Consider the following 18,669-nt stretch of genomic DNA (forward strand, 5'->3'; position numbering starts at 1 on the left):
TGCAAGGAAAATTTTACCACTCATTTGTTATGACTAAAAGAAAAACTCCAAAATAGAAATCATCTGGTGAATGGCATGTTAAACAAAATGTATGTCTATTGTAAATCACTGCGCATTAACTGCACACGCAGTAACTTTTCATAGGGAAGGAGTTGATAATCAGTAGAGCTCGCCTAAGAATAGCAGTTTTTAGTTTCAAAGTAATTCAGTGAGAGCTGCCAGGAGACGGTTACATGTCAGAAGGGAGCTGTCAACAGACAATTAGTGGACTTAAAAGTCTAAAGAAAACAAAATAGCATTATTTAGCGGGTTTAATACACCTTACTGTGCTGAAGCATATATTACAGGGTAAATATTGGGCAGCAGAATCTACTTTGACCTCTCGAGTATGACGAGAACGAATGGTCCCCTAAAGTTTTCTCATAAAAATAGTATCAATATGTTTATCCTGACTGACAGCAGATGCTGATTTTTAACTTACTTCATTGCGTCCTCCAGCTTTCTTTAACCCAGATATTGTATCATGAATATCTCCGTCATTGTGACTGAATAAGAAGACACACACACACTCAATTCAATTCAATTTTATTTATATAGCGCCAAATCACAACAAAAGTCGCCTCAAGGCGCTTCATAGATACTCCTATACATATAAATTATGTCTGTTTTAATATCTTAGTGATTTCAATTTTTTAAAATGTACTGTTCCATTTATTAATGGCTGTATGTATTTATTTGTTCATTCCCTGTGAAGAACCTTTACATGTGATTTTGGCATAAAGAAATAAAACTGCCTTGACTTTAACCTGAATTTTAACTGTTAAAATTTATTTAAACTTTACCAAATAGTCAAGGCACAAAAATTGCCAGATTATATTTGTAAAAAAAGAGAATGCTCTGCTATTTATGAAAGATTCAGCTCTCATTTATAGGATCTACTCAAGTCAACACATTGCCTCTGAAGTCTGCAGCCTCTCCTGTGAGACTGAGAAAGAAAGCAGCTTTACTTCTTGCTTTCTTTGACCAGTTGTTCCACTTCCTTCATGAAGCGCAGGCAGAGCTCATCCTGCCACGGCAGAGCAACACACTGAACCGCCACAGGTAGACCCTCGCCACCAGTCACTGCCTGAACACAAAAACACACTCCTGTCACTTAATGCTCAGCAGCTGGACCGCAGTCTTCTGCCTCGAGCTGACTAACAAATTGTGGAACATTTAATAAAGTTCATGTATAACTGAGAGTCAATAAATTACAGAACCACAAGAAAAAATTGTCTCAATCGTCTGATCTGGTTTAGCTCTTGGTTCCATGTAGGATAGATGGGCCTACCCACCACCACACCTGAAATCTTCCTGTGTGTAGTCAGTGTAGTTGAAAGTTGTATTCATTTGTTTAGAAATTTTAAAACTGCATGAAAAACTGGTCTCACAGTAAATGTGTTCAATCCGTCTCCCCACACTGGTATGTGTTACCTCTTTGAGGGACTTGTCAAAACTGTCCTGATAACAGCCCTTATAGTGCTTTAGTTCCTCCTCATCGATCGCAGTCACTGTGGAAACAGTGACTACACCCGCAGGAAATTTTAAGAGATTGTAGAGCATCGTGCAACTGACTGCAGCTGAAATAACAGAAAATACAAGTAGATTAGTTATGATGAAAAATTTTAAGACAGATTCACTTTTCTTTAGCCCTTCAAAATTCTGTTGCTCTTTAATTAACATGTGATTTATTTAGTGTAACAGTGCCTTTATATTATTATTTGTCCAAATGTTCTAATCTACAGGTGACTTTCCTAATTGACTAATGTCTGGAGATATTGTTTTTCTTCACTCTCTGCCTTTTTTAATCATGCATGTTAGCACTAGAGAAGGGCAGCAATCCTAATTTTTTATGAGATAATTGTTATGTGATCCCAAATCCCAGGAACTATGCTGCCACCTAGGAGCATTTCATACATCCACAAACTTATCCTGAGATTACAATAATGAAAAAAAGAGAGAGATAGATGGACAATAATGCTTTTTTTTTAATACTCAGTATACCATACTTGAAACTTTGTCAGCGTGCAATAACCTGCTGGCTGGCCCTATCATGGGGGACAACAGCACATCGATATTGCAGCTCCTCCAATGTGCTATTGTCTCTTGAATATAGTCCTAAAGAAAAAACAGGAAATTTTCTTGATCCTTTATACAACTGCGATTCCAAAACATTTGGGAGACTGTGTAAAATGTAAACAAAAACAAAATGCAGTGATTTACAAATTTTGAAATATTTAAACTGAGAAATTTTAATATCTATCCATCCATTTTCTTCCACTTATTCAGGGCCGGGTCACAGGGTTAGCAGCCTAAGAAGCAAAGCCCAGACCTCTCTCTCCCCAGCCACCTCCTCTAGTTTATCTGAGGGAACAACGAGGCCTTTCAAGGCGAGCCAAGAGAAATAACCTCTTCTGCATGTCCTGGTTCTACTCTGAGGTCTCCTCCTATGTTGATCTGTGGAACCAGCACTCCAAAACAGGAACTCTAGATAAATAGTCTAGTCTCTGATCCTATGAGTATTACACAGCAGGCAGTGCAGGGCTTGGATGGAACCGATGGCTGAGGGGAACTGCCCAGTCCTTCTTGAGGTTGGAGGCAATGGGAATGGGATAATGGGATAACCTTTTATAATTCAGACATACAAAACAAACAAACAAATATATTCGCATAAACATATACATAGATAGCTGAATATATATATGTGCACACACACATATATGACATAAAATCACTTGATCATCACGTCCAAAATGGAGTAGGAAGAAGTATGTACATACTTATTAATCCCTACCTCGTGCTTAGCAATCTATTGATTTACAGTAATCAGCATTTCTTCCCCCCAGCTCTTGTATACACTTGCTCTGTTCAAATTTAGTAATAACTAGTTTTATCAAACCATGTTTTTAACTGAATCATTTCTTGTGTGACAATTTTCAAGATCTGCTCTGAATGCGCCCTAATGCAGTAAGTAGTTGTATCATCTGTATCATCTGCAAATAAAATAAAATGCAATATATCAGATGCTTTACATATGTCTTTGATGTACAGGATAAACAATTTTGATCCCAATACGGACCTTTGTAGGACTCTACAAACAATGTCTGCACACTAAATGAAAATTCCCCAATTTTCCCAATTTTTCCAAATACCTCTCAACCCGCTGAAGCACAACTCCTTTAACGTCACAGTGCTCCATTTTATCAAGTAATATTTCAATATTTCACAATTAATTTTATCAAAAGCTTTTTTGGATCAATGAAAACTCTAAAGTGTGCATTGTCTTGTTATATTGTGTTTTGTATCTATGTAATTAGCGATGTTTTCAATTAATTCCAGTAATGCCATAGTTGATTTGTTTGATCTGAAACCATACTGAGTCCATTAATATTTTATGTTTATCAACGAATTGCCCATAGCCTCACGAAACCCTGCTTGTTAATGAAAACCTTTTCCAGTATTTTGGAGAATTGTGAAAGTCTGTACATGTAATTTGTGATTTCCATTTTTGTACAATTGTATCACTTTTGTGATGTTAATGCACCAGTTTGTAGAGAGAATTCGCACATTTATGCTTAAAGCTTTAGAGATACCATTAATAGTTTATTTAACAATTTTTGTATCACGGCCATTAAAGTCTGTAGAAGTTTTATTTTGTGGTTTCCCAACAATGTCCATGATTTTCTTTTCTTCCACAGCTGATACAAACATTGAAGTTTGTCTGCTCTCGCTGCAAAACTTCTATCAGTCTGGTCCAACACTTACAAAGAATCTATTAAATTCATGAACTACTTCATCAACATCACTAATATTTGTATCCTTATTAATACCCTATTACACAGGGTAATTTAAATGCCTAGACCTATTTTATAATGGTGTTTAATGTTTTCCAAATCTCTGTTAATGTTTTTCTTCATGTCTAATAAATTTGCACAATTTTTGTCAAAATTCTATTTAATTTACATTTTGTTATATTTATTTTCAGCTTTTTAATTTCATATGGTATATATGGTATTTTTCTTTTTACATGCATTTTGTAATCCTATTGTGATCCATGGGCAAACTGCATATTTTTCTTTGTTGCAGTATTGCTTTATTAGTCAATGCTTGTCATATAATAATTTAAATTTTCCTAAGAATGTCTCATAAACTTTATCAATATCCCTTTCCTTAGACACTACCTCCAAATTTCCCCTCAAGTAGGTCACTTTTAAATGCATTCATGGATTCCTCTGTTCTCACCTGTTTTATTTTAATTTATTTTCCTGTTTGTCGTTACTATGATTGTTGTCATATACTGGAAAAAATGCACAATGATCACTGATGTCACTAATTAGAAGGCAATTTTGTTTTCTGATTCATTAGTTAAAATACAGTCTATTAATGTTTTTCTGGACTTATCACATCTGTGTTGAAATCCCCATAAATAAAAAGAATTTTTTGGTTTGATTTTGTATCCACCCACTCCTTAAATGCTGGTTTACCTTAAAACCTTAGATGGTTTTCTATATATGTTGTCCACCAACATAGTCATTTTTTCTACCACCTTGTAAATTTTCTGTTCACAATAGGTATCTCATATCCATACCTACTGCATCTTACCTTCATACCTTATGATTCTGTCTTTACTTTTCACCCACTTTTAACTAGAGCAGAGGTTACTTCATTAACATCACTTCATTGCATTCTCTACTTTTCTATGTTGCACTTTAACTTTATAAAACATTCTATCACATATGAATATTAAATCACAATATGAATATACTTCCGTACACGTTTATTCAGTTTATGCTATTTTTCTTCACTAGGATTTATTAATAGTTCAATGACATATGAATATTAATTTCAACACGATTTTCATCAACTTATTCACATAGGACTGCTTTTCTTACTTTTTATTTATAACTATGCCAATCACAATATACACAATATAAGTGTTTTTTGTTTTTTTTAATCACACATGTTAAAATCTGACATTCTCTTGTTTACTTAGTCAATTTGACCAAGACAGGCTCTGGGCTGTGTGCCATGTTTGCATACCCCCTGGGTACAAATAACACCAACAAAGACACACACACACACACACACACACACACACACACACACACACACACACACACCCTTGTTCCCAAATATTTACTGTTCTGTGACCCTCAGGCTGCAGAATAATCACTCTTCCCGCTGGGTGGTGGGTCTGGTATTCTTGGCCATTGGTCCCTGCTTCTCTCCCAGCTTGGATTGTTTTTGTGATGCAGCGTCTAGTCTTCTTTTTTTATTTTTATTGTTCTTATCATTTTCACTGAGCTCCATAAACTACAGAGTTTGTGACCTTCCGATCTTGCCTAATTTGGCATGTGGGAATCCAGATCTGCTGCTGTCTGCCAGTGGCTCTCTGTCTCGACTTACTTACTGGCTACATGGCCCAGTGTGTCATAGACCTGCCCCAATTTCCACATGAACTCTTCTGCTCTTCTGCTTTTTTGTCCATCAAATGAGGGATTTTCTCCACTGATGCGCAGATATCTTCTCCCACCTGCAGACATTACGCAGGGTGACCCATGCCTCCTGAGTCACTATCTCTTGGGCCCTCAGATGGAGGCCACATGCGGGCCACTGTGATGATGTTATTCTGCTCCAGCACCAGTTTCTCTGGGTCTATACACCAATTTCTTGGCTGGAGCCTCCCTCGATTTGGCTTCTGTGGACTGCTTCAGCCACCTTCTCCTTCAAAAAAAATGCCATTCTCGCCCTGGATTGGTTCCCTGAAGGCCCTCTTCTATACTAATTTTCACATTTGCATCCCCCACTCTCTTGTCCCCTCTTCCTCTGTGTACATTCACTCAGTGTTGTTGACCTTGAACCTTTCTCTCTCTGACTTTTCACCCACTTTTATCTCTGAGGTATCTATGAGCAGTGTTGGGGAGTAATGGAATACATGTACCGCCGTTACGTATTTAAAATACAAAATATGAGTAACTGTATTCCGTTACAGTTACCGTTTAAAAAGGTGGTATTCAGAATACAGTTACTTTGTTGAAATAAATGGATTACACGGCGGTACTTCCCTGTTTCATATTGTCGCGGGTCAGGACTGTTTGGGTTTTGTTTGACAGCTATGGATGCCATGGTTACAGGGTGACGCTCTCTCTCTCTGCGTGTTTCCTGGGTGAGAGAGAGCGCCTTTTTGTTGTTGTGCTAAGCTAACAGGCAGAATGCTATAGGTATAGCTCTAAAGAATGTAGCATCATAGGCAGTGTAGTCCGTGCTGCAGGGAGAATGGACTGCCATACCCGTTATGTGTCTGTGAGCGCGAGGAGGGAGAAAAAGGAAAGGTACGAGTTGTCATCGAGCAAAAACGGGAGCTGGAAGCATGTAAATATAATAATAACCACTGCAGCCAAGAAGAGAGCCTGACGAGCCCAGGTGTAAGTAAGCTATTAAGACTCGACTGTACACCGTGTTCGTGTTTTCCTCTGAAAACAATAAGTTCCGTTGGAGCAGTCTTTCAACGCCTCTCTCTGTCTCTCACTAGCAAAGTGACCCAGACAACAAAGTAAAGCTAGTTTTTGGCTACGAGCCCAAGGTATTAGTCAGAGGTCCCTTTACTACGGTGTGGAACAGCAATAGTACATTCACGTAGTTGTAAACAGCATGATAATATATTAAGTAATCCAAAGTATTCAGAATACGTTACTGTCATTGAGTAACGTAACGGAATACGTTACAGAATACATTTTGGGGCATGTATTCTGTAAGGGAATAAATTTTAAAAGTAACCTTCCCAACACTGTCTATGAGGTAGAGGTTACTTCATTAAAATCGCTTCATTACATTTTCTTCTTTTCTATATGGATATTAAATCACACATGAAAATACTTCCCTTCATGTTTAACTCACTTGCACCTGACTGCTACAATGCCTCCTGCACCTTTTCGAATGTTTTTAATTTTTTCATGAAAAACATTACCTTATTTTGTTTTTGATGACAGCAAAAACAGACCTAAAAAAGGTGTAAGGGGGTCAACAAAAGCCAAAAGATATGTGAAAAAAAGAGAAATAAAGAGCTGGATGAAACCGATGCAGCTAATTAGCTCAGTATCATGACTCTGATGGAAAAATAAAGTTTTTCAGAGAGGCAGAGTTTCTCAGAAGTAAAGAAAACTGCATCTACATATTACAGAACAATTTCAAAATAATATTTGTCAATGTAAAATTGACAAACAAAAAGACTTTTAACTATCTCATTATCTATGGTACATTATCATTAAATGATTCAGAGACTTTGGGCCCTTGGGCAGCAGTGCATTAAAAACAGGGATGATTTTGTCATGGAAATCATTGCTTTGGCTCAGCAACATTTCCAGAGATCACTGTCTGCGAACACAGTTCGCCATGCTATCCACAAATGAATCTTATGTGTTGTCTTTATACGATCACTCATCTGCCTGCTGTCCTGGATGTTTGGCTGCTAATCTTTGTTATATAACTTTTTCTTTCCACACTGCCAAACTCAGTGTCGACAGCGTTGTTCTAGTTCACTCATCTTCTAGCCTGTCCACTCAGAGCTCCATGCAAGCCTCCAGCTTCATCTTCACCACTACCATACTCTACTTCTAATTGCTATCACCTCTAAGATTCTGCTATGATGGGTCAATCGCCAAACCAGTAGCTGAACTCCGTATCTCAGTAAATCATGTTCAATTCTTCCAAATGAGCTGTCGCTATTGAAATATAGCTTAAAGCTCTAAAGCTCATGCAAACGGGAATTCATATATGAACATAATCCATAAACACCACCACCACCTTCTTTGGGCCAAACCTCTTTAGAATGGACTGACACAAAGTGAAAGACTGTTTTGTGGCCAGACAAATCACAATTTGACATTAGTTTTGAAAAACATGGATGCGGCATCCTTCGGACTAAAGAAAAAGGAACCATCTGGTTTGTTATTAGTGCTCAGTTCAAAAGCCTGCATGTTTCAGTGCCATGGCATTGGCAGCTTGCATATCTGGAAAGACACTTTTTAATGCTGAAAGTTGTGTACAGGTTTAACCTTCACAGACATATGTACAGGTTTAGGTTTAGAGGAACATAAAACTTCCATTAGAATGATATTTTCTTGCTGAAGATATTTGAGCAAGTCAATGCTAAAGTGTATATTGCAGCTATTACAATAGCATGGCTTTGTAGTAGAAGAATCATTTTTCTGAACATGGTATACATTATTTTTTCAGTTTGAATATTAGATTTGTTTTCTATGTGCTATTGTGGATAAATGTAGGTCGGTAAGATTTGCCAATCATTGCATTCTGTTTTAATTTACGTTATACACAGTGTCCCACCTCTTTTGAAATTGTACTGTGATACTCAACCATGCATCATTAGTTGAAAGTTAAAGTTACCTCAACAGCAGCATGTTGCTTCCACAGATCGGAAACAGATCTAAAAAATAAAGCATTATTTTGTGACTTTGCCCATTACATGTATTATATGAAAAAAGAATCATGTACAGATGATGAATTTCAACAATACTTTCTCACCGAACTCCACAAATAGCACTCACGTTGGAAGACAGACGAGGTGACTGCAAAAAACAAGTGAACGTTATTGACTGGCCTGCACAAAGCCATGGCTTTAATCCCATTGAAAATCTGTGAGTTTAAACATTCTGGCACTTTACAACATAGGCTCTATCAGATAAAAGTTCCAAGATTATGTTCAGTCCTGTGCTTGAATTTACACATGTTTGTCACCAAATGAGAAAACTCACCACAGGTTTTAGTAGGAAGGAAAGGATTTTCTTAAACCACTTAGGGAGCGAGTGTATGAAAACCTGCCGCTTCAGAGAAGGGTCCAGAAGTGCCCCTTTCCTAAAATGAAATGAATTATTTACACACACAAAATAACTGTGTTGACACTTAATGACATGTAATGATTTTAGTATTCTACAGTATTTTAGTTTATCATGCTAGCACCTGCAACTTAGCACTGAAAAAAAAATCATACATTTATTAGATGTTTTAAGTTCATGAGAAGTGATTAGATGAATTATTAAAAGGTACAACTCACAGTTTTTGTAGAAGGGTGGTAGCACCATCTGCATATACACCCGTTATTAATAGCTCAGGAACAATTTGGCTGATTTTCAGTGGAGCGTAAGGAACCAACTAAAGGCATAAAAGAGAACATTAAAGATGTATGGCTATCAAATACTAGGCAGTGATTATTAGTGTGTGTGTGTGTGTGTGTGTGTGTGTGTGTACATATTTACACTCTTTAAGCCAAGCAGAAGAAGTTTTATATAAAAAAATACTTTTAACAATTTTTTAGATTTTTTAGATGGCTTAACTTTTAAAAGGGTCAGTTTGGACACTGTCTCAGCTGAACTCTGGACACGCACACACATACACATACACTGATACGCACTCACTCATCCCCCCTCCCTTTCCAAACGCCTTCGATGCTTGTTCCCTCCTGGGAACACGGCGGGTCAGGGCCCGCGCTGGAATAATAGCGCAGGGCAGGATGGCTGCTGCGTTTGCTTCGGATTACTCTTCACCCCCCCCCCCCAATGTTGTGCTGTGGACATTTATGTGCTTTTTGTGCAGAGGAGGTTTTTTTTGTTTCCCGTTCTCATGCTGTCCTCCCAGGAGCCCAGCATGAGTAGAGGTCTCTTTTTTTCCTCTTGTACTTTCCCATTGTAGTGTATATTTCAGTGTTTTTCTGTAACGCTACCGATTTCCGACTTGTATCCCCATGTGATGTCTGTGTTGTGTGTGTAAGGTCGGGGGGGGGGGGGGTCCCATTTCACAGCAGGGCAACGTGCATGTGGCGAATAAAGCCTTGATTGATTGATTGTCCTGTAACATAACAGGGGGTTCATAACAATTCAGGACAGTAACGATTACATGTGTGTGGTGACGTCTTACTGTGTGCCCTGCTTGCTCTAACAGAGCTTTGACCTCTCTGACACCTCGGACCATGCTTGGAGACGGTTGCAAGTAGCCATCATTTTCCAAATAACCAATCCTAAGAGGTCTGGAGCTTCTGTATATCTGTAGATGAGGACAGAATTATTAGCCCACCAAAGAAAATTTCAGCTTTTTAAAAGTATTCCCAAGTGCTGTTAAGAAGAGCAAGGGATTGTTAACACGGTTTTTTCCAAGCATCTTAATTTTATTTTGGATGGTTACATTATTTTACTTTGGTCTTTGTTTAAACTCAGATTTTCAATGGGATTACAGCCATGGCTTTGTGCAGGCCAGTCAATAACGTTCACTTAACAAGTGGGAGGCACATATGCAAACTGCTGTAATTCCTACACCGTTCACCTGATTTGGATCTAAATACCCTCAAATAAAAGCTGACAGTCTGCAGTTAAAGCACATCTTGTTCATTTCATTTGAAATCCATTGTGGTGGTGTATAGAGCCCAAAATGTTAGAATTGTGTCGATGTCCCAATATTTATGGACCTGACTGTATGCAGGGTCATAGCGAATGTTTTCTTTGAGATTACAATTCCAGGCTTGGTTAAGACATTCACTAGTGTCCTGGCTAAGGTCTTTAGACATATTTCTCACTAGTTTTCTTCCCAGAATCAATTAAATCTTTCAATTTTCACCTCTGCCAGGCTTGTTCTGTACTCTGTGGCTCTCTTTGAATTTCTTGATACTTCTGACTCCACATTGTGACACTTGGAAATGCTGTGATAACTTTGTATAACCATCTCATCCTTTGCAAGGATTAACAATTCTTTTTCTCAAGTTTAAAACTTTATTTATGTATTTATTTGCTTTTTTTTTTACATGATGCTTTCTCAACAGCTCAAACCCTTCCTGAGGTTTTTGTACTGTAAATTGGAAAATAGCCCTCAGTTTTAACTTGAAGAGCTTTGAACATTACAAATGCAATGACTTTTAAAAAGGTCAGCTTTTCCGGGGGTTATTATATTATTGGCCCAGGTTAATTTTGTTGTATTTCTGCTACAGTTCAAAGATTGTGTGTAAACAGAAATAGTGTATGTGTTCAAAAGAAAACTGGTATATTTAGAAATGGTGAAAATGTTGAAAATCGTTTGCTCTCATAAAAAAAAGCACTTGGAAATGTTATAGGAAGACTATTAACTTTGTCCTTTAGAACTTCGTCTTTTAGCATAGAGAGATGTGTTAAGAAAATTAACTTGATTAATTTCTAGTTTCTAACATCTATGAATGATCTGAAAATATATAGAAAATATGATCATCAACAGAGGACATGAATCCCACAGTACAGGACACACCTCCATATTAAAAGGTAATGGTGGAACAGTGGGGTCCAAAGAAAACATGTGGTCACAAAGAAGTGCCTGCATGCACAGAGCCAGGCTGTCCACATCTCTTGCCATGGGTCCAGGTGATGACGACACTAGTTTAGTAGCAAGCATAAAGCAAATGTTTTGAACAAAATGTTCCAGAAAATTTGTGTAATATTATTAGACACTGGTTATATATAATCTGCATTTACTTCATGTGCTAGTTTCTTACCTGACTTTTGTCCTCGACAAATTGAACGAAAACCCTGTAAACTAATCATTATCCAAAGGTGTTAACAAATAAAGAAACCTTAACTCATCAATTTACAATAATTTTCTATGACTAAAAAGGATCTACCTCAGTCGGTGAGCAGTTGGCTTGAAACCACAGATTCCACAGAATGAAGACGGAAGACGGATACTGCCACCTAGATCAGTGCCTATACCGAGCAGGGAGCCCCCTCCCCCAATGAGAGCCCCCTCCCCACCAGATGAACCACCAGGAGTCTTCTGGGGGTTATGAGGGTTCACAGTCTGCCCGTAGATAGGATTACTGCAGTCATAGCTAAAGGTGGACGCAGACAAACAAAGACAGGTTATGAGTCTTTACATAAAATACACACATGGAAGATGCAAATGGTACATGTATTGGTTCTTATATAGTGTGTTTCTACTCTATCAGGGGACTTAAAGCACTCTCCTCATTCACCCATGAGTACACAGAGTTGTTTTAAATTTGAATTCTTGATTAAAAAATGTACCTCATGAGGGCTTGGGCCAAGTTGGTTTTCACAAAGGGAATAGCTCCTTGTTTCTTCAGGACTTGAACAAGCACACTGTCCTTTTCAGCGGGCTGGTCCAGGTTAATGATCACACCACAAGAATAGTCATGATCCTTGTGAAGTAAATTAAAGAACACAAGAGTGCATCAAAGACTACACAAATGCCATACCTTAATATTTTGAAAACCTGTAAGTGAAATTCAGAGATCATAATTAACATTATTATTAAGACCTTAATTTATACAGTATTCTCACTGAGATTGAGATCTCTTTCTAAAGAGGGACCTGCTTACAAAAAATGCCAAGAAATTGAGAAAGATAAAACAACACAGTAAACGTGATCACAAATTAACAAAGACATGTGTCTAAAACCTTTTTAAATTATCAAATGAAATCAAAGATTGTAACATCATAGTTTTTGTGTAGTTCATTTAATTCATAGGCAGCAAACCATTTAAAACCAGCTTTTCCAAGTTCTGTGGAAATAAGAACTAGAGTCAGTATTTATGTGTTGCTCATGATTTATAAAATTAACTGTTTTAATTCTAATACTTGGTAAAATGGTAAATGGCGCTTTACTTAGTCCCTAAGAACCCCGGAGTGCTTCACACTACATTCAGTCATCCACACACTGGTGATGGCAGCTACATTGTAACCACAGCCACCCTGGGGCGCACTGACAGAGGCGAGGCTGCCGGACACTGGCGCCACCGGGCCCTCTGACAACCACCAGTAGGCAAATATGGGTTAGTATCTTGCCCAAGGATATTGTGAAACTGCTTGCTCACTGGCTAAGTGAGCAATTTAGACCCACTCCTCCATGTCAGGTTTAGCTTTTTGCAACCAACTTGGCAATGGTGGAAAAGTTCATCTTGAGGTTGGACTCCAGAAAGCAATGGTTGGTGTCCTAGCTGCATTCGTCCATTATTATACTGCCTATAGCGTAACTGCCATTTGTTTGCACTACAAATACATTAATTTATTAAATTATTCTTACCTTAAATGCAATATTTTCTTTGATGCTAACTGGAACTCCGTACAAGAGACCATCCTTGTTGGAGCCAACAGTTGTCAGCTGGTCCAAACTCTCCAGCAAAATTTCAGTGCAGCAGTTCAGCTTTTGGTTTACAGCCAGAGTCTGTTGGAAAGGACACAAGCACAGACAGATTCAGGTGAACTTATTTACTTTAAAGGGATACTGATCTGTGTAAGCGCTCTGTAAAATATTAAACTCTCACTGGAAAATAAAATAGATTACTTAGTGTTTATGCTAGCTAAAATAAACTGGTGTATATATTGTATTTCGGTCAACCTTCAGATAAAAAGATCTGTGTTATGTTAGGCAGTGAACTCTTGTGTCATGCTGGATAATGAACCTTTTCCATGTAAGAGTAAAGCACATTGTCAGGGTTCAGTGAGCCGTCCTTCAGCTGCTGTGTCAGCTCAGACAGGGAGAGCTTCAGGATCAAAGCAGAGTCAGTCGTGGGAAGCTAGAAGACACAGACCCACACAGAATCATTATGTTATAAAAATTTATAAAGCTGTAAGAAAGAAAGAAAGAAAACCATATCAGTGTATAGATTCAGGACTCCTACTTCCTGTACTTCTGCACAATTGTAAAGTGTAGAAGTAAATTTAAATCTAATTTGATATACAAAGAGGTGTTTACAAAGGTTATAAAGCTAGTTATGTAGCTATTTGGTGGTTACGTGTTTTGATATTTACATGTTTACACGTTTGAATGTTTAGACATGCATGTTCAAACCAGTAATATGTGTTATATCTACCTAGTTGTTCTCCCTGTTCTGATCTGAGTTCAAGATTTCCTGGCTTCTGAGAGGCCAGTGAAGTATTCATGAGGGCGGTACACAGAAAGTGTGAGTTGTTGCGGTGTGGAGAGTAAAGAGGCTGCTAAAAAGTTATCCATCTCCATCTTGCTGTTCCTAATTATTCAGAGAGATTCCAAACCATCTAGTGAGCCCTCGCGTTACACAATCACCAGATTTCTACGGTGGTCCCTAGAGACAAAGCACGCACAAAATCCAAAACACTTACAAAAGTTTTGGATTTTGCAAGTGTTTTGGAGTTTGTGCGTGCTTCGTCTTTAGGGGCCACCACAGATCCAACAGAGCAACTTTAGGGTGAGGTGGAACAGGAGACGTGCAGCTGACAAACCGCGTGTGTGAAGTTATGTGTCAACTTGGGCCAACAAAACAAATCCAGAAGAGCAGCATAATATTAATGTGTTTTTAAGTTTTTTGACAACAAAAAGTGTCAGTAATTTGGAAATTAATAACTAAACCTCCGCTAGGCTTAAACTAAAAGCACATCATTTGTTTTGATTTCTATCTAAAGAAAAAGTTAAACATTTCAGTGTTTAAAGCTCTGAACTCTCACCGACTGTTTGTACCGGAGCACCGCCTGCTCTGCGCGCTGCAAGCTCTCATCTCTCCTGTTTCTGGCTCTCTTGATCTTTTCCTCCGCCTGTCGGAGGCTGTTGATCTTTTTCACCCACACAACCAGGTATCCCACAATGCAGGCAACACCAGTGAGCAGAGCCGCTGTCCAGTTGTCCATCTTCACTCTCTTAATAAACAGTTCAGTGTTCTGCGTGGCTTTCGTCTTTGCCCTGTGGCTGCAAAATGCAAAAATCCAAGTGGACCTAACACACAGCTTTTTAAACACGACAGGCTATCTTGTTTTTGTCACGGGAGTGGAACGGACTCAGGCGCAGACTGAGGTAGCACAGTTCAACGACACTTTATTAATCACACTGGTGCACTATATACACGTGAAGGGGGGGGAAACACCAGGGTCCCGGGGATCACTTGGCTGGGGAGACACACTTCTTCGCACTCGCTCTGCTCCTCGTCCAAACAGTCTCCACACAAGCAGCTCAGCTCACTCTCCTACTCACGGGGTCCAGGGGTCACAAAAGGGCTGATCCAGGTAAACCTGTTTACACAGACGAGGGTAAGTCGAAGGCAAACACGGGAACAGTAGAATCGCAAGGAAGCCAGGCAATACTAACGAGAGTTACTCAATATTCCAGCGACGAACAGCTCAGAGCCCCAGCCTTAAGAGCCAGAGAACTGCAATCCGCTCGAGATCAGCTGCAGGTGCGTGGGCCAAGGGCAGGAGCCCAATCAGAGCTCCGCCCAGGCAGACAGGTAGGAGAGACAGCGTGAGAGAAAAACAACAAACACTTGTGGCCACACTGGGCTGGCCGGGGAGGCACAGGGACCATGACAGTTTTAGCTGTGGGCGTGTTGTGCATGTACCGTGCCTTAATTTAGGGGTGGACAGTTAATTTACCCGACGCACCTCGGGGCCAATTGAAGCACCGCTGCGCACTGTACCATACACGCACCATTCTAGCCCATTCGTTCATTTTCATTGCCGACACTGTAATACCCAATCAAATCTCTTAATGACACTTGGGCCTCTCCTACCTTCGCTGTGACTTATTGAAGAGTTTAGTGTGAAAACTTTCAGCTGAAAGGCTAAGACAGAAAAAGAAAATGAAAGTAAAAATGAATTCAGCGCAATGTGTGACATTAAAAGACATATTAGCTGTGGCACCAGCCAATGCCTCGCAGGCGTGTATATATACACGTGTGTGTGTGTGTTTGTTTACATGTGTACATAACATGATACCTATCAGTAGAGAAGTGCCACAGGCAAATACTAAAAAGGTAAAAGGTAAAAAAAGAGAGTCATTTATTGCCTTTATAACATATTTTCATTCATAATACTTTGTTGAAACATATTCTGTGGGGTAAATATCATAGTATGTTAATTATTTAAAAAAATGAACACCAGCTACCTTGACCTCAAAAACACATTTTCAGAAGATTGGTATTATTATCTTGCTTCTCATTAAACAGTGACAGCTCATTGCCACTGATTAACTAAAATACACACGTACAAACACACACACAGGGCCATGCAGAGAGGTTTAAAGGGGCGGGTGCTCAAAGTTAAAATGGGGCTCATTGAACCAGGCTGAATAACAACAACACACATTCATCAAGAATCTAATATGGGCAACAAGGCAAAGCAAACGTAGCCAATGTTTTACCTGATGGGTACAATGTTGCTGTTGAGGGGCTGCTGCTGATAGTGCTGGAGGGCAGGGCTGTGTTGATCTGAGACTGTAGACATTAAAAAGTCCATAGGAGAGATGGTAGCTGATTAAACAAGTGTCATGAGATAATAACAAAATGCAAAGATTGGTGACAGCGCTTGGCAACAAAAAACTGTGAGAAATAATTTAGGCTCTGCCTGTGAATCACTCTTTGCTTCTCTTCTTCCTTCCTTCCCATCATTTCATATATCACTCTCCACTTGCTGTCTATCTGAGAACAAGGCACAACTTGCTATTGCAATAAACTATAATCTAATTATCCACACCTAACAACTCTTGCACTTAATCTATAATAAAATGATGACAGAAAAATGTTATAGCCCTGCCTTTAGTAGCCTCACACAGCTCCTACTGTTTCCTCCTCATGTCCTTACCAGCCATGTCTGCACAATGTTATATCATGAGTAATATTTTTTTTAAAAATCCATCTAAATAAAACACACACATGCACGCACACACAGTGACATTTTAGACCTTCTTCAGAATACTGTATATACTATGGGCATCATGGTGCTGATCCAGAATCCTTACATTATTATTTATTACTAGAGCTACAATAATAAAGCAAAGAGGAGGGGGAAGTAATAAATATGAAATAATGTATTTATGATGATTCCATTTGTTTCACTATCCACTCTGTGCAGGGGCAAAGCTTATTACATGTTTAAACTGTAGAGATACAATCATTTTACTGCTGTAAAATCCAACTTTTGTCTTATTTAAAATATAAATCTAATATAATCTGCTTCTTAATGTATGTTCTTTAAATTACAGCGTGTGTTTTTTAATATATTATAATTATAATTATTATTATGTGGACATGCATATTAGATCGTTTTTTAGTGAAATATAATCCCTCCAGAAAGGCAGGAAAAGCCCGGAAACTTACTTTAAAACTAAATATGTTCCCTAAAACGGTGACAGAGCTACAGACCCATGACAGCCTTACACAGGTAGCCAGCAGCTATGACCAGCACTACCTGTGCAGTTAATAAAAGGACAGGTAATGTTTGTCACGCTGTTGCACACACAGCACGCTCGTTTGTTTCAGTTCGTCAGTTGCAACAAGACAGCTTACCAACGTGTACGTAATAAGCTAATACTCCTGTGTGCTACACACTACAGTGTACGCTGTGCACCTACTTACTGGTTTTGTCGCATCAGTCTGTGTCTCTGAGTTAACTTGTGTTTCTCCTACAGCTCCGGACCGCAAAAAATGCGCGTGCTCTTTGTGAGCTCGTTCCCGGCTCGTAACCAGCGCGTTCTGCCGTCAAGGGCGATCATTGGTTAAATGTGATCATGTGACTGATGCAAGCCAGATCCTTTTATTTAGCAAAACTGTGATTAATAGTTAAATATCATTGTTGAAGGGCACAGACAGGACTCCGCACTCACACACACATTAAAAAATAATAATTTTTTAAAAAAAATAGTTGCCTCAACAAAAGGGCACTTTGGGCATCCATCAGGAAAGGGGCGGGTGCTCAAGCCCCTCTAGCCCCCCCTCTGCACGTGCCTGGTTTGTGGTAACTTACGTTTTAACATTTTTCTTGCATACAAATTAAATGCAACTAAATCCCATTAAATTTTTATCACTGTTGACTTAAAAAATTTCTAGTCCAACAACACAATAAACAATATAAAAAGTGTATGTAAATATGAATATAAAATAATAATGAAAAACACTTCTTGTAAAGCGTTAAATCAGCGTAACGATTATCTTTAAATGCAAAAAATTGATCAGCCAACATACTGGAAACTGTTCTCCTGAACAATTAACCGCCACTACTGTAGCTGGTGTTATTTAATGTTTTAAATGTTTTCAAATCAACATTTCATATTTTTTATTTTATATATGTATCTGTTACACAATTTAAAACTTTAATAATCTCACAATGAATCAAAGCCTCGGATGTAATCCTTTTGAAACTACATTTAAGCGTCCCATAACTTTGTATTGCAATTTACATTAATGATATTGGCTGTTGTAAAGGTCCAGTTTTGTTTATTGATCTAAGCCTGAGCAGCTACGCGTAGTTTCCAGTAGAGGGCTCTGTCGCTTAGTTAGCAGCAAGTTGCACTTCCAGCTTGTATTTGATTGCTTAGTTGATATTTTATTGTATTTTCTGCTTTGTTTGAGTTCATATTTGTAATAAGCGTCTAAGAAAATGTACTTTGTGTTTTTGTTTAGTTTTCACAGTGCATTGGCGCACCTCAGCACTGTTAGATTCTGAATGAATCTCAATGTAAAAATTAATGCACCCATCGAGGCTCTCTCTATTTCTTCTTTGGTCCGGGGGACTGCTACAGTGAAAACTCGGTCGCTGAGTGAAGACTACTTGCTAGCTGCCATGCCAGATGAGTGCAGCCCGTGCCTGTCGAGCTGGGTCCGTGTGTCAGCTGTGAGAA

The 18,669-nt window shown here is 38.7% G+C and overlaps 1 protein-coding gene across 4 annotated transcripts; it reads right to left on the bottom strand.

Annotated features, from left to right (window-relative positions):
* Nucleotides 1-579: 579 nt before the first annotated feature.
* On the bottom strand, nt 580-17,604 carry LOC146640957 (vitamin D3 hydroxylase-associated protein-like). Of its 4 annotated transcripts, none has more exons than XM_085398350.1 (17): nt 17,408-17,604; nt 16,195-16,267; nt 14,511-15,068; nt 13,490-13,603; nt 13,111-13,251; nt 12,093-12,226; nt 11,690-11,896; nt 11,564-11,604; nt 11,320-11,444; nt 9,970-10,095; nt 9,110-9,207; nt 8,811-8,910; nt 8,581-8,624; nt 8,443-8,482; nt 2,049-2,157; nt 1,474-1,619; nt 580-1,126 (listed from the first exon to the last, which is right to left on the bottom strand). In XM_085398350.1, the coding sequence occupies exons 3-17, from the start codon at nt 14,688-14,690 to the stop codon at nt 1,004-1,006; spliced, it is 1,728 nt and encodes a 575-aa protein (XP_085254476.1). In that variant the 5' UTR covers nt 14,691-15,068; nt 16,195-16,267; nt 17,408-17,604; the 3' UTR covers nt 580-1,003. The 4 variants fall into 4 exon arrangements, 3 of the variants coding, with proteins under 3 accessions (XP_085254476.1, XP_085254475.1, XP_085254477.1); XM_085398349.1 differs by having other exon boundaries at nt 15,145-16,267; XR_014909601.1 differs by having other exon boundaries at nt 990-1,126; nt 2,075-2,157; nt 15,145-16,267.
* Nucleotides 17,605-18,669: the final 1,065 nt, after the last annotated feature.

Source organism: Rhamphochromis longiceps, linkage group LG23 (genome assembly GCF_057381845.1).
Source record: "Rhamphochromis longiceps isolate RC_006_pf linkage group LG23, R_longiceps_female_GT1.1, whole genome shotgun sequence".
In the NCBI taxonomy this organism is placed as follows: domain Eukaryota; kingdom Metazoa; phylum Chordata; class Actinopteri; order Cichliformes; family Cichlidae; genus Rhamphochromis; species Rhamphochromis longiceps.

Coding starts and splice junctions, on each gene's coding strand:
- LOC146640957 (XM_085398351.1), bottom strand. CDS start 16,289: ATGGACTTTTTAATGTCTACAGTCTCAGATCAACACAGCCCTGCCCTC. Junction 12,227..13,110: donor AAGAAAATATTGCATTTAAG/GTAAGAATAATT, acceptor TTACTTCACAAG/GATCATGACTATTCTTGTGG. Junction 8,911..9,109: donor ACCACCCTTCTACAAAAACT/GTGAGTTGTACC, acceptor ATTTCATTTTAG/GAAAGGGGCACTTCTGGACC.